This window comes from Wyeomyia smithii, chromosome 1 (genome assembly GCF_029784165.1).
Source record: "Wyeomyia smithii strain HCP4-BCI-WySm-NY-G18 chromosome 1, ASM2978416v1, whole genome shotgun sequence".
NCBI lineage: Eukaryota > Metazoa > Arthropoda > Insecta > Diptera > Culicidae > Wyeomyia > Wyeomyia smithii.
The window spans coordinates 140,982,950-140,999,979 of NC_073694.1; the positions used below are offsets into that span (position 1 = coordinate 140,982,950).

Genomic DNA, 17,030 nt, shown 5'->3' on the forward strand with positions numbered 1-17,030 from the left:
CAATCAATTACTTATTTGCTAAAAATCCATGTTGGTATTCAATTTAATGTTTTTAAAACGCGCCGAAAAAGTTTTTTGAAGCCACTCCAACCACAGCGGAAATTCACCAAAATCACGAGTTTCATATCAGCCAGTGCAGTAGTATTTTTGCCAGAACCGGTATATCTTACGCATACCACTCTCTTTTGCAATCTGCCGAAAGATAAATATTTCCATCGATATCGTAAAAATCGAAAAAAATTCTATCATTCTATTCGAGATTTATTTCTCTAAAAATTAACGAAAAATAGAGTTTAGGATTTGATCTCTGTCTCCGTTGCTGTCTCATACGGAGACGAAACAGTGTGTAAAAAATAATGGAGTTTAATTTTCGGTAACAATCGAATTTTCACCTGCACATTTGTACTAACGGCAATTAACACACTCGAATTATAAGTATACACTCTTTTTGTCGACAAACGAAAACGTAAACAACCAGTATAGCAAAACCTAAAAAAAAAAACAGATTAATGCATTTCTGTTTTCCAAAGCGGTAAGCTCCACTGATGTTTGCTGTATTTTTTCATTCGCTTGGTACGATGAATCACTTTTTAACCGAGTTAAGGCAATTGTCGGAGACGAGTAGCCCAATTTCTCGCCCATAAACCCGTTAACTGGCACTTCTTTCCGTTTGACCGGGGAAGCAGTGTTAAAAATAATTAATTTTATTCTTGATTTCTCAAGCGGCATCGCATATACACGGCACAGACAGCGGTGAATCGACGAAAAGCTCCGAGAAGGCAGTTTACGTGCCTAGGCAGGTGCGCGAGCATGTTAGCAGCCACTCAAACTCACGCGAGTGGCGCATTAGCGGAAGATTTAATCGACGCACTTGAAGAGGTAAAACGCTTCGCTTTCGTTTCAGCAGAGTGTGCCCCCCGTAGGGAGGCGCAAAAGTGATCGTTAGTGGTGGCATCGATGGGTGATTTATCGTTCACTTAAACCGAAAGAGGAGCGCGGAAAATTTCGGAACTGAGAGGCAATTAAGTTAGATGGTTAATTTTTGAGATTTCCTACGCGGAAACTCTGCGCATTTATTCGTTTTCGGGTTTTCAACAAGTTTTCTTCATGTTCGTTCTATCTAACAATACAACTTATAAATTATCAACAAGAATAGATGCCACCGATTGAAGAGGCAGTTTAGCATGCGGCTGATGAAGTCCGCACGCTCGTTATATCTCGTTTTACATTACGGTTCTTATTCGTCTTCATCAAACATTAAAAAAAAACATATTTTGCGTTAATTTAACATACATTTTTCAGCTGGTGACTCCTTACGGAAAATAACAGCAAACAGTTAGAGGGGTAACAGATACCGGCACAGATAATAGTGGAAAAACAGTTTCGGTTTTAACTTCTAAGATTAATAATAAAAGAGGGTTACAATTGTAGACTTTAATAGAAATATGAGGAGGACACCTGCAGTAGGTTAAGGTCCTATGAGGACTGAACATGACTGTTGCTTTTGACAGCTGGTGGCATTTTAGCTGCGAAGCGAATAATGAGAGCGTACTTTTGAAGAGGAGATCCGATCAGAAGGAGAAAAGGCTTCGCGTCGTAAAATGTGGTCTTGTGTCAAAAAACGTACTGGTTTTCTGTGTGCACAGAGTAATGGAAAAGCCATGAAAAGGGAAGCTAGTAATCAACGGGGGTGGACGGGCAATAGACATAAAGAAAGAGTGTTTTTTAAAGACAGTTGGATACCCTTGAGGCGATACGATTAGTAGAAAATACAGCTTTCATCACTGCAAGGGTGCAGATAATGGTTGGGGATTGATGTCGTGAAAAAACTTTGCCGAGAGCAGGTAAGTAAATTATAGGTGAGTGGAAATGACGCACATAGACTTACTTCAGAATAAGTCACAACAATTTATGGTTGTTGCATGAGAGCAGGTGGAAAAATCAAAGAGATACAGAGAGTTGTTAGAGAAAAAAGATCGCTTCTTCCGAGAGACGATATAGCGATTGTATGTAGATTTGGACGAGGTTAGGTATATGAAAGGGTAACGAAGGGCGTGGATGGGATGGGAAACAAAGACAATGGTTTACTTGCAAAGGAAAATCCATGGAAAACGCGAAAATTATTAGATTTCAGTTGAAAGTTGAAAGAACTTATAGGGGGAGAATTTGAAGGGAAAGTTCCAAGCGAGATGTGTAGAGGGCGCGAAAACAGCCTCATTGATACACGTTGTAGCGTTCGCAGGGGTGGGACAAGAATCGGAGCTTGAGCTGATTGTGTGAGTTGCTGCCTGCTTTTATAATAATTTAAATAAATAAATAAATAAATAATTTATCTCTTCTTAGTCATTCGGCAGTGAAAGTATAGGATGATCCGGGGAACGGATTGTCTGGGTGTGTTCCGGTTTCCTGGTTTCACGAACGGTAATAGTAGTCAACAAACAACAAATCTCGGGAACTTTTCCGTTTTTGGAGCGTGATTAGTGTGAATAGTTTTGAGCTTGGGATGTAGGGGTGTTTGCCTTACGCTTGATTCTTAGCGTATGAGTTGTAAGCCAAATTTTGTGCAGCGGCCGATGCAGCAAGATCGGCAGACCGCCGGTCCCAGCCGCCTCCGTGGCCAGATCCGCCGCTCGACCAGCCGCCGCCGCCTCCCTGCTGTTTGCTGGCGACCAGTTTCTTGAGTCCAATGATACCGGCCAGCAGCAGGGCGATCTTCGATACAATCAGAGCCTTACCGGCGAGCAGATACAGTCCAGCGATGGCCACCGGAACCATGGCGGCCATCTTCATCATGAAGCCCATAATCATCATGCTCATCATTTTCTTCATCTTGCCACGACCTACGAGGAAAAACAAGAAAAATGCCAATTAACTCTATTGTTGAGATAATTTTGGTGTCAGTGATTAACTGTAGCTTAGCCCGAAGTTGTACGGTGTGCGATATGATGAGTAATTTACCCACATGAATTGTGCTTCGAAAATTCATTTGCTGTGTTGTATTAAATTAGAAAGTCGAACTATTTATATGTATGAACAGTTAATTACAACAATTTTAGCTAGAGTTTGTGTCTCGCAACAGAAGAAAAAAAAAACAATGACACGCAAAGATCAGTCATTGGATAGATTTTTATTTTACCGGAACTCATGTAAAATAAGCTTCGCATTGAAGAGCTAATCTTATGCTTGTTTATCACCAGTTAACATAGCCTTAGCGACTACCGCAATCATCCAGCCTTGATATGAACATTTGGCGATTTAAATAAAACAATTATAAATTAATACGCATAGATCTAAAAAATATGTCTTTTAGGCGTAAAGTAGTTCCGAAAGTTTAGTTGTAATTACAAAATGTTACTGCGTACATTTCCTGTAGAGCAAGTTTGGTTCTTAACTACACTTGATTTCCTAAGCGTGGGGTTTCAAGATTAAACAAGATTTTTTTCCTGATGAACATTCCATCAAAGTAATTCTTATTGGAAACGAACACACACGCACACTTTTTGGCGTTTATTAACAACTACAGCCCATGCTCGATATTGGCAACACGTCCAAGCGAGATAAATTTTTTATGTTGCCTACAGGACTAAAGAGAAAATTCAATAGACAATTACCTATACAACCAATTCGAACAGTGTTGTCCAATGTCTACTGGACTGGAGCAAAAATTCAATTCAACGCTTGGATGGTTGTTGGTGGCAACACGTCCAAAGTACATGCAAAACTTGGATGGTGCAAACTTAGAGCATTTTTTTATTATGTTTGCAACATGCATAACGAATGTGCCTGAGTTATGATGCAATTTCTGGGAAGTAGGTAATCATGTTTTTTTTTTCTATGTTTTAAGTTGTAGACTGTTTCGATATGTAGATGCTTTGTATCTTGTTATTTAATCGGCGTATACTGAATTCTCGGCTTTTAATTTGCCGAATTGATTGTAATAGCGCAGATTAACAGTGGTAACATCGACACAAAAAGCATCATAACAATTGAATTTTATGGTAAAAAATCGTTAATGGCAAAATTCAAAAACTATTAGAATCTTTTTCTTCTGTTTGACGGTAGAGAAAGTTTGTGTACATGAACTTAACGTTACAGTGTTGAATTTAATTGCTCACGGGAGTAAAAGGTGTTGTAAAGAAACATTGTGACCGATTGTTCTCGAAAACGTGATTTGAATCACTGTTTTCACAGAGAAATTAAAATCACTTAGATTGCCAAACTGAATGAACTGACGAAAAAGTGAAATTATCTTGTCGCATGTAATTATCTATATCAGCGTCGTCCGTCAAAATGGTCGTTCAACTCTGCTCGATCAAGCGTTACGGCTTTGCCAATTTTACTAGCACTGTCACTTGGAAAATGATCAATGTCGATTCTGGCGACGCAAGCAAACTTAATAGTCAGCAATATGATCAAATTGAAAAGAAATAAATGAAAACGGTTTCTATATGCGCGCGTGTTGTTGCTATTCAAACTATTCTCAAAACGCACAACCTAAAGTGAAGGAAAGCATACACCTCAAATCTTTGCGTTTTCTACTGTTAGTTTTTGGTGCCAATCTGCTCTTTTTTTCTCAATCTACAACTGGGAAGAATCTGTATTCGAAAACAGCAAAAATCTTTGATTTAGTACTGCTAGTGCTAGTTTGAAACTGTTAAAAATGTTCGCAATAAACAAAATGAATTTGGCGTATTGTGCGATTTAAGTAAAATATTTAGATATTGTTCCAATCGGTGCAGAAATTATATAGTCGCCTTATGTTATTCATAAGCACCAACAAATATTCAATAGTTGAAGAAAGCTCTCAGTTTGATATAGGATCTAAAAACGATTTAAAACTATACTAATTGTAGTGATATGTTGACCATGTTTTCAGGTCTTTTTCACTATTGGTGTATATATAACACAATCGGGATACAACTTGGAATTTTGTTAATTGAGATTTCACCACATAGAATGGCCTTATTCTGCACAATTTCCATATTAAAAAAAAAGAAAAACGATAACAGATTATTTCCAGAGATTTTCGTAATAGGTAAACCAACTTTTTTTTGTCGAGTTTTAAATAATTTTAGCAGTGCTTTAGGGCTATCGGTTCGACTGTCAAGAAAATTGATACAACACACTTTTCTCTTCGGGTAGCGTCTCTTCAGCGTAAAACACAATATTGAAATCAGTTAGTCCGTCATGTTTGTAACCATTTTGAGCAAACAACATATGATACTAAGCTTGGTAAATCTGTCACTTCAACATCGGTATTGCCCACGGTTTTGACTGAGTCCAAATAAATTGCATCAATTCACACGGTCAGAGTTCGCAAATAATACTTCACACAACGCACCTTCTTCCAGCCCGCGGCCAAGTTCGTCGCTCGACAGCTTTGGCAGACTAATCTGAATCGTCCGGCTGCTGAATACTCCGGCAATCTTGTCCAGCAGAATGTTGGTCAGCGCTTCATCACGTGCTTCCAGTCCGCGTGGCAGGGTCTGCTCCAGCTCAACCTCCGTTAAAGGTTTACTGTCCTGCAGAGCGGCAGCGCGCTCGTTCCGGACAACCTTCATGTCGCCAACGGAAATCGATTCAACGCGGCTCAAACGATCGATAAAAGTAATGGCGCGCTTTTTCAGACATGGTGTGAATCCTGTATCGGCCTTCGAGCACTCGTCATACACTCGTACGATGGCACGTAATCCTTGGCTTTGATAATCCTCAGTGGCGCCGAACACCACCGCACTAAGCACCACTACGGCGCACAACGATCGTAGCACTGGATGCATGATTAACTTTTTCGTTAACTTTTTTTTCGTTCGAAACTAAAAAGTCCTTTTGGGAGGCAAATTTTCGCACGCCTCAAACACACAAAACACGTTTTCCGCAGCTGCACCCACGTAGAGAAGGATTATTTTTTTGTTGGAAGTACACCGGATCACAGTCGCAAGATCACTGATGTTGGGTTCAAAAACAACGTCAATATTTATATGAGGCGAACGTTAGTTTTTCGTTTTCCACCGCGCGCGCGGTTATACAAAATCTCGCGCCCGCGACAGGCCGTTCGCGCGCTACCGTAGTAGCCCGCTTGACAAGAGCGAGAGAGCACAAAAACACGAGACAGTAGAAAAGCCGCGAAAATCTGACCGACGAGAGTCGACTTTTTCCGCCTTTTTGCCGATAACCTACAACGCGGGTGCGGGCTCTCTTTCTAGCAGCGCGTCGCTGCGGCAGGCGACGGCAGTGTACGAGGCATGACGATGCACTTGCTTTTCCCAACCCACCACCTGCGCTACGAGGACGGCACGCTGCCTGGGGTTAGCTTTTCGCACTTTTCGCTTTCAGTGGCGACTGTTGAGGTTGGGCGATTAAGCACTGTGTTGCACTCATGGGCAAGAAATAATTATTGTTTTGATTACTTTTTGGTTGGCAATTGTTTTGAGAAATTTTCTTATCATAATCAGTTATATTAAAAAAATAAAATAATAGTGATGAGATAGAGAAAATACTTTTACGCTTTGATTTTACTATTTTTTCACTCAGCACACTGAATACAGAACAGGTAATCATTTAAGCCAGCATATCGGGACAGCATGTAAGTTGATTACTCACATAATCTCTGAACTGCTTATGATCAACAAAGATAGAAGTTGTCGAATTAAAACATTTTCATCTATCCCACTATTTCTAGTTTCTACTAGAATGCTTATCTCTCAAAGAATATTAATATCGACAATTTCTTAAATTTTACCGGATAGTCATTGACAATTTAATAATTCTAGCATTTTAAAAATAGGACTAACATTAGAGAATAAACAAATCTGATGACGCCTTATGCAAATTTGGTCAAATTTCGAAATTTTTGAGGTAACAATTTTTTTTTTGAACAAACGAATTAAACATGTTCATCGTCATGCAGTTATAAATCATTTTTACGTTTGACAACTCCGAATGTTGCATTTGCACCTTTATTCTTAACGTAATGGACAATGGCAGGCACGTAGAAGCTTCTCCTCATTTCGTTCTCACTTGGAAAATAAAAATACCAATTTATTTACACTACATTTTGAGCTCTTCAAGGAAATTAGCAATTCTACATATGTGAGAACATGGGCGCAATTAAGGAAAATTTCTAGGAGAGGCTAGTTTCCATACATTTCATTTAAACTAAGAGAAAAAAGAATTAAAATGCGCTTATTTGATAACGCATAAAATAGTGTCGTAACAGCAGAAAAAATCACTTCAACCGGGATTGACTCTCTGAAGATGTATTGAATATCTTAACCACAGAGCGTCAACAAACACATCTTCAGCAACACTGATTTGATATTGAGGAGAGCTAGGTTTGATAAATGGCTGGGCAGTGCGTACCAGCAGTGCACCCGTACTAGTTAGCATAAAATAGACCCCAGTATGGTCCAAGGCATAATGCCATATCACTACCTCCACGTCGTATGCTGACAGAGAAGCGGGAGCTGTTCTCCTAGGAGGGCAGTTTGCTTGAGCGTCTGTTCTCCATGTTAGGGGCGGATCAAACATCGTCTGATCCTGAGCGGGCCGCTGAATTATGAAATGCGGTGTCTCGCCAGCTACACCCAAGCCGGCCCCGTCACGAGACTAGGCATCCGTAGCCCTAGTGGAGCAGCATGCTTAAATAAACTTACTACGAACAATCAAGAATTGAAAACGAACCGGAACAATCGTCAATGACCTAACCGACGAAATAAAAACGACGATTAGAAGCTCGGTATATGTAACAGTAGATCGCTAAATGCCCTGGGTGTCGACTGAGTTCTGCTGGATCAGCTAGAACCCCGCCACTTCGACATCAATGCGCTCCTGTAGCCTTGCCGGAAAGGAGAGAAGGTACGGCGGATTTGTGGCCGCAGAGCACAGTACTACCAGAGCGGCAACACAACCAATGAGCTGGGTACCGGCTTTATAATGCTGGGCAGGATGCCTAGTCGTGCGATCAAGTGGCAGGCGATCAGCGACGGGTTGTAAAAGGTCGGTTCTACAACTACACTCTCAGAACTACACTATCCTCAATGTACACTTCCTTCACGAAGGATGACACGATATATAAAAAGAAATGTTCTACGCACAGCTGGAAACTCTACGATAGCTGCTCGCGTATAGACATCAAGATCGTCAACGGGGACATGAACGCTTAGATCGGTAGGGAAGACATATATAAGCCGGTGATCGGCACGCACAGCCTGCACACCATGACGAACGACAACGGCCAGCGAAGCGTCAACTTCGCAGCTTCCCGCAATCCGAAGTAGTTTCTTTCCCCAAAAAAACATTCACAAAACCACATGGAGATCACCTGACCAAGGAACACTAAACCAAGTTGACCATGTTCTCAACGACGGCCCGTTCTTCTCAGATATACAGATGTACGCACCAATTGCCGTGCGAATAATGGCTCGGATATGACCACTTCGATCGAGTCCAGTGCGACGAAGCATAATGTTGACGATGTACCTGATACGACCGGTAGTCATCTACGGATTCGATACAACGACGCTTCTGGTGGAGGGCCTTAACGCTCTTGTAGTGTTTGAACGGAAGGTGCTGCGGACTATTTAAGAGCGCTCTAGGGAAAGGTAAAGAGCTTTGTATTGCGCCAATATATATATATATATATATATATATATATATATATATATATATATATATATATATATATATATATATATATATATATATATATATATATATATATATATATATATATATATATATATATATATATATATATATATATATATATATATATATTTCCCCCAGAGCACAAGTTGGGCAACGGCTGCTCTTTGATTTGATAGAACTTCTTCCCTCGCCACGATTATTTTTGGGAGATTTCAACTCTCATGGCGTGGCATGGGGTTCCCCTTCTAATGATAATCGCTCCTCTTTAATCTATAATCTTTGCGACGACTTCGATATGACAATTTTCAACAACGGGTAATGACACGTGTTCCGAAACCTCCAGTGCAACCCAGTGCTTTAGATCTATCTCTATGTTCGACTTCGCTTCGTTTGGATTGCACATGGAAGGTAATCCTCGATCCCCACGGAAGCGATCATTTACCTATCTTAATTTCAATTACCAATGGATCAAATCTTGCTTGGTCCGAGCAAAGAAACGCGGTTCGCTGATCGCTGATCGCTGATCGCTCCGGATCAGTCGCTGTTTGAGCCGCCCCTGACATGGGGAACAGACGCTCGGACAAGTTGCCCTTCAAGAGAACAGCTCCCCATACCCGTCAGCATTCAACTAAGTTTCCACCGGTTCATCAATCTTCCTTGGGCTGCTCGTATCCTAGTTGGTACCATGTGGAGGTAGAGATAGGAGTTGTTGGGAAGTATGCTCTGGACATGAACAAACAATCATCATGGCTACAAACGCTCTTGGGTATGCAGCAGAGCCATTGGAAACATTGGATGTATAACACAATTATCATACCAAGAATAATCTACGCCTACCTAGGCAAAATTCAAAAATTGACCTCTGCATCGATTTGTGGAGCAATGAGAAGCACTCCATCAAAAGCCTTGGATGCAAACCTTTCTCCACTTCATCAGGGGGCTCAAGCAGAAGTGGAAAAAAGTTCTCTGAGGCACACCTCCACAGTCTAATCAAAAGGAAGGAGAAAACAAAACACCTGAGAATACTGAAAAATTTCAAAACAAATAATCTAAAAAGAAGTAATGAGGATTGGGTGGAAATGAAACCAAGCTTCGGAATTCCCTACAGACTCTTAGAGATAGAACGAGAAAGCTGGCAACAAGGTGGAGCCACAATTCGGGATGGTTGACTTTGCATTTGCATCAGATCGGTAGTCCTCTACGGCCACGAAACCTGGACTATGCTCGTGGAGGACCAACGCGCCCTTGGGGTTTTCGAACGAAAGGTGTTGCGTACCATCTGTGGTGGAGTGCAGATGGAAGATGGATCATGGCGGAGACGGATGAACCACGAGTTGCATGAGCTGCTGGGAGAACCACTCATCGTTCAAACGGCGAAAATCGGGAGACTACGGTGGGCTGGGCATGTCGTTAGGATGTCGGACGACAACCCGGTGAAAATGGTTCTTGAAAACAACCCGACTGGAACAAGGCGACGGGGCGCGCAGCGAGCAAGGTGGCTCGATCAAGTGGAAGACGACCTGCGGGGCCTCCGCAGACGACATGGCTGGCGAGCTGCAGCGATGGTCCGACTTGAATGGAGACTTCGGCCTGGAGCTGACTGGTAAGGTAAGTAACTTTTCATCTACACAGACGGTTCCAAAATGAATGGTTTCGTATATATATATATATATATATATATATATATATATATATATATATATATATATATATATATATATATATATATATATATATATATATATATATATATATATATATATATATATATATATATATATATATATATATATATATATATATATATATATATATATATATATATATATACACTAAGGTCGCTTTTTACGCGTTTTTTTTACGTGGGTTTTTTTAGCGGCTTTTTTACGCGGATTCCGGAATTTACGCGGTTTTTTTACGCGGATTCCGGAATTAACGCGTTTTTTTTTACGCGGATTCCGGAATTTACGCGGTTTTTTTTACGCGGATTCCGGAATTTACGCGGTTTTTTTGATACGATAGGTTACTTCTGACTAGAATCCTTTTGACGCCGGTTCACTGAAAGTGTTGGCAGAAAAAAAATATTTCCAGCATTGAACCGTTTTATAGGCATGACATCAAATTTGGACTCAACTGCCGGGAAGATAGTATGATTGAGCGGCCCTAGCAAATCAGTAGATCAATCGTTAGCCTGCAAGAGGTCGCCGTGTCTAATAACGGGCCGGCGGCAGGCTCGAACAGAGGAAATTTAAGTGGCTTTGGATTGGCTTGGTTCCTTGTCCTCGACAATGTGTCTTTGCTGCAAGATTCTTTAAAATTTGTTATATCCAACGCCTGTTATATCTACTGTTCATTATGTTTCGTCTTCAATACACTTACCCTACACTTAACCTGCACACGCAGACAATAAAATATCTTTGGTAACCGTTAATTTTGCAACATACCGTAAAGAATTCTGGAGAGAGATACGTGTTGCAAATCCGGGACATATAGTTACAAAATTTCGCCTGATACAATGATGTCATTCCGTGTTCGCCTCGCATCCATTCGGCTTCATGCCCAATCGGCCTAGTAGCCGTGGTGCATAACATCGTTATGCCTTACGTCAACATGCGTTGTGTCCTGTCCCCACCCAATGGTTTGTGTCTTGAATGTTTCTTCTATCATATCCATCTCATGAATTTGAAGAATTTATTCAAATTTACTTTTCATTAATTTTGAACACAAATGGTTCAATTCAACCCAATGTGCCATTGCGATGCAATCTCAAGATGAAGTGGAAAACGCAAAAAAATCCGCACTTCATTTCCCCCTCACGAGTGCATATATGCACATGTACTGGAGTACGAGCGCAATGAGCTCGGGAAGCACCTCACCTTTTGGCAGACAATGCACTGAGAAAAGCGCGTTAAGATTAATCTCCTCCGATCGCAGGTCACACCGAGCAGGCTTCAGCTCAACCAGGGCAGGTGATTTCAGGCTGCCAGTCTAACAGAAGGTCGGGTTTGGGGAATGGCGGGGATTTATTTATGTTTTGGCTGAAGTGATTGCGATTATCATATGGCAATTAGCCATGTGCACAAAAGAGGCTGAGGTTTGCTGCGGTAATGAAGTTCAAACATTTTATATTTAGGCCTAATAATAAAAATTACATTTATGTTCTAAACATTACCTTTATGTTCTAAACTAGTCAATCAAATGCTTGTGAAGCCCACTGAAAAAACGTCTAAGTTTCGATTCGAAGAAAAATAAATTCACAAAATGAAAAATAAAGGAATAGGTAAACATTGTTACATCAAAAACATGAATGAAACAGTTCCATCCATGCAATTTCCCGTCGCGCTAATGAAAAGCAAAAACGAAAGAAAAACAAATCATTTTTTTTGCCCCAGGCGCTAGAGGCGGTGATGCACGTGCAGATGCATTTTTCCCACAACCAATCTGTGGACGTTGGTGTTGAACTTCGGATTTTTGCTCTATCGGCAGTGCACTCCTAACAACGGGTCGGTCCCGGAGCTGACTGGCAATAAACTGTTTGACGGATAGACGAATAAAACTGTTGCAAGAGGATTGTTTGGATGAAATACGGCGTTTGCTTATGTTTGGATGGCGACAATAGAGAATGTTCACACATTTGATTTAAGTTATGTTGGGTCGTTTTTCGCAGTATTTAATTTGTTTCAATCTGGATTTGAGCAAATGATGACATTGAAAAAGATCATTAACTGAACACGAATATTTAAGACCACTAGACTAGCCGGTGAGAGATTTATTCCGTACACTGTTGATGGATCTGTTAACGTGAACGAAATCTATAATCTGTTGCTTACAACATCTAAACGGAAGACCAAATATGATGAGCTCAATGAACTTCCATTCACCTTAATGCGTCATCTTCCGCCGTTCATGCATGGCGCTACATAATTTGCACGCGAAAATGTCTGTCAGATTCGCAGCTCTCATCATCACGGATTTTGTTTTTTTTTTGCATCGGGCGGCAATAAAAGCAAATACTTTACATCTGAGATAGGATGCGAGCTTTTAGCTATGGCAGATGGTAGTCGCTATTTATTCACGAAAAATAGTTTCTATTTAGTGAGCAGTGCCGGATTCTGGCACATTGACAGACAGCCAGCGACCATAATTTTATTTATGTACCGCCTTATAATACCTATTTATTCAAAAAAAGCGCATAATGTATCGCAAACTGTCGTAGAATAACTCTGATTTCGGAAAAGCTTTGTTCAAAGTTTTCTTTGACTCTTGTTAAGTTTTACATTTTATATGGTGAAATAATCTGTTTTCATGTTTAATTGCTGCAACTAATCACGAGTACAATACTAGATAAACATTTCAAAAGGTCCTATCTGCTTTTATCGTTTTTCCGGAGCGTCTTTTTATTTTGGTAATGGTTCAGCTTTAGTAACTTTCCCAAGCGTGGTTTTCGTTCAGAAGGCTAGAGTGATCCCTCCACTATCAACTCGTGCAAATAACAAGGTATAAAAGGTGTTTAATAAGTTATGGTGACTGAATGAAAGTGATCGATCAAAAAATCGATCAAAGCAGATAGAACCTTTTGAAATGTTTCTCTAGAATAACTTGGCAAGGACCTGACTGAAAAACGATATTGATTCTATTTGGTTGTTTGTCCAGAGTTACTGTTTATACAGAAAGGATCACATTCCTGAACTGGTAAAACGCGAGGAAGAGGCTAAGAGTTAAGGGTTGTTTGGTACAGTGTGGTTTACATATTTATTGAGATATTGCTCTGCTAGAGAAACCGTGACATCAATCTTTCGGATTTGTTCTGGTGCGCTGATGGTTTTACCCACACTGTGGTTACTGAATCTGCTTTCGTTAGCTATATTTTAATTGATAGTATGACCTGAATTAGCTAAATTCGAGGCAGGCCCGAATTTGAGGGGGGTGGTAATCGGGGCAAATGCCCCGGGCCTCCCGATTTAAGGGGCCCCCCTAGTCCTGGGGCGACCTTTTTTTTGCTCGTCACTTCCCAGAACGTTACCTTTAAATGTTTTAACCCTCTAGTGCCCAAATTAATTTTCAGACGGACTTCCAAAAAATCACTATGAATTTTTATAAACATTTTTTAAGTATTGATTGAGGCTTTTTAGAGGTGTAACTGAAGACCGGCTAAAGGCGGCACTGGGCACTAGAGGGTTAAGAAAAGAGGGCCTCCCAAACAAATTTGCCCCAAACCTAATACCTTATCTATTATTTTAGAATGTAGCTGCTGTATTGATGTTTTTTTTTCCTGTGTGGACTTCCTCACTGCGACCAGAATCGTTGGTCTATTGTGAGATACGCCCGGGTGTCTGCTGTATCCCGCACTCCTATTATTTAGCAATACCGCTATTGAGAAGTGGCATGCTTATAATTAATTTTATCCTTCTACACGCTTTTGGCTCTACTATACCGAGCTTCCTTCCTGCCAAATATTGCCAATTATAATTCCCTGGAGAAGTTTCGTCATGCGGACTTCTGGCCAGTATTGATAAGAGGGACTTATTTTTGTTAGGAGAAAGTCACGTAGAGGTGTTATAGAAATTAACGTAAATGAAGGGTAAGTGGGGGGAAACCTGAGAAGAAACCAATGCTTAAGTACTTTTTCGACATCGAATGGTCTGATTCTATTGCGATCATGCTTGTCTTTTCTCCTCAGAAAACCTCTAGAGTGCAGGAGAGCACCTTGCACTGCGAAAACAACTGCTCTCACACTAAAGAGCAAACCAACGCACATGCTAGAAGAGAACGACGGATGATTTTCATCTGACGAGCTTCCTGAAGGCACCGCGGTGAAATCTGAAATCTCTCTCTAGCAAGACAATAAACTATGGTACACTTTCTCACACGTATGGACATCACGTACAATTATTACACAGCAGAGCTATCTGCGGTGCGTTTTACAGTTTGTTTCTTAAGTATGGCAGAAGAGGAAAAGAGATTGCGAGAAAAAAAGGACTGCGTTGCTCGTGCCGGTCGAGTTTACTATGGTCGAATTCGTCTACGCGGTGTAGCTACACGAGGACTACACTTTTGCCCGGTATGTTTTTTTTCACTTTCCGGACTACTCGCCAGTGGACACTGTGGTATACTTTTGCGTTTTCTCTTTAGAGTGATTCACCCCTCTTGTTTCTATCAGATGTGGGGTGAGCTGTAAGTGTGTTGGTTGAGACACTTTGGAGTGGAGAAAGAAGCAGTGTGGTGTAAGCATTTGCTACACGCAGGTACATACTGAAAGGGAAGTGCGCGGTTATTTTTTCTCGCTCCTTCCACATACCGAGGAGAATGACAAGCATGACTGCGATTCGAACCCACGACCATCCGCTTGTCAAGGCGAACTTTGTAACCTTGCGGCTATGCAGCTTCCCTATGTGATGTTTTGATGTTTCACCTCTCAGAATAAAAACTCCCCATACATCAACTTTGAAGTTCTGAAGGAAACCATTTTTGTCGCTTGGTTACCAGTTAACAATGCTTCCGACATCGACGAGGTAACCAAAACAAAACGGTTAGGTTAACTTCATTGTCGCACGTCACTAATGTACCCAGGTAAATAAATTCGTCGACTCCTCAAAAGTTTCCCCACCTAACCTTGTGCATCTTGAGTGGCTCGGACCCATCACAGAGTAGCAACCCCTGATGTGTACAACCAGAACTAAGCTAAGCTACTTCAAAAATTTCCCCATCTAACACCACCTTAGCACCAACATCCGTCGGACTCCTGCACTCTCTATCGGCCACCATGTATTTCGTTTTGGCAGAGCTAATGATGAGCCCTATTCTAGCAGCTTCCCTTCTCAGAGGTCCTTCCACTGCTCTACGGTTGATACCAATGATGTCGATATCGTCCGCGGAACCTAGAAGCATGTGAGACTTCGTAATGATGGTGCCGCTTCTTTGCATACCAGCCCTCCGTATAGCACCCTCCAATGCGATGTTGAACAATAAGTTCGACCCGTCTCTCTACTTCAAACCATCTAACGTCACGAAGGAGTCAGATATCTCACCCGACGTATGATGTAGAGCCTTGAAGGGTGGCCCATATCAGCTTAACTAGTTTTGTTGGGAAACCATGTTCGAGCATAATTCGCCATAACTCATTTCTCTTAACTGTATCGCACGCTGCCCTAAAATCTATGAACAGATGGTGAGTCTGTGAGTTAAATTCTCGAAATTTATTGAGGATCGGTCGCAGGATGAACATTTGCTCCGTAGTGGAGTGTCCCCCTCGAAAACCACATTGGTAATCGCCAACAAAGGTTACCGACAATGGCCTTAGTCTATGGAACAGAATATCCCGTATGAATTTTGTAAACAGTGTTGAGAAGGGTTATGCCATGATAATATCTATACAGTCCAGGCGGTGGCCTTCCTTGTGTATCGGACATATGAGACCCTCCAACCAGTCCGAGGGTAATTCTTCATCGGACCATACTCTCAGCATGTTTCGGTGTAAAGCACGATACAGCCGTTCGCTACCGACTTTGGAGGGTTCGGTTGAAATGCCGTCCTCACCAACTGCCTTGCAGTTCTTCAGCGCTTTCACTGCTTTCTTCACCTCGTCCGCAACTGGTGGGTCCGCAACTTTGCCATCATCCCAAACATCTTCAACAGCTATGACCAAAACATGCAGTTCACCGTTGAAATAGAGCAAGACAAACACCTCCCTTTTCTTGACACTATGATCACACGACATTAAAATCAAAATATGACAACAGAATGGTACAGCAAACCGATTGCCTCAGGATGACTACTGAACTTCAACTCATTCCATTCATTAAAACAGAAACTGAACGTAGCCACCGGTTTCATAAACAGAGTAACCAGTCTTAGCACAAGTCACAGCCAAAAAACAAATAGTACATCGAGAACTACGCCGCAACGACTATCCAGCCACCCTCATCAACCGATGCACCACAGCAAAGCCCCCAATAGAAAACACCAACGGCACCACGTCAGAACCGATCCAGCTTAGGGACCGTTCCTAAGCCACGTGGTCATAAAGAGGGGGACGGGGGGTTTGTAAAAAGACTACGAAATGGGGAGGGGGGGGGGGTTAACGAAATGACCACGTGGTCTTTATTCCAGACTTTTAATTTATTGTCAAGAATGAAGTTTTTGCATTTTAGAAATATAGAATGTACTGAAAGTTTAATAGGGGAACTGCTCCATTATTCATCTCATTAAGCCGATATTCACGAAGAATGCATGGATTAAACACCAAATTTTCACGAAATCATTGAACAAATAAACAAAATAGGCTTACGTATTTTATGGAATCGTTCAGCATTAAACTTAGTAGTAAACTTAGCTAGATTTATCCTGAATTTTTACAAACCATTCTTCACAACACTTCCATATTC

At 41.2% G+C, this 17,030-nt stretch overlaps 1 protein-coding gene across 1 annotated transcript; it reads right to left on the reverse strand.

Annotated features, from left to right (window-relative positions):
* Positions 1 to 1,035: 1,035 nt before the first annotated feature.
* LOC129728855 (uncharacterized) lies at positions 1,036 to 5,955 on the reverse strand. Its single transcript, XM_055687324.1, has 2 exons — positions 5,342 to 5,955; positions 1,036 to 2,840 (listed from the first exon to the last, which is right to left on the reverse strand). Exons 1-2 carry the CDS (start codon positions 5,775 to 5,777, stop codon positions 2,521 to 2,523), a joined length of 756 nt encoding a protein of 251 aa, XP_055543299.1. The 5' UTR covers positions 5,778 to 5,955; the 3' UTR covers positions 1,036 to 2,520.
* Between the last annotated feature and the right edge of the window lie 11,075 nt (positions 5,956 to 17,030).

Bases quoted from the DNA above. Each gene is read 5' to 3' on its own strand.
- LOC129728855 (XM_055687324.1), bottom strand. From the start codon at position 5,777: ATGCATCCAGTGCTACGATCGTTGTGCGCCGTAGTGGTGCTTAGTGCG. The intron at 2,841-5,341 runs GTGCGTTGTGTG...TTTTCCTCGTAG, and splicing joins TGGCCGCGGGCTGGAAGAAG to GTCGTGGCAAGATGAAGAAA.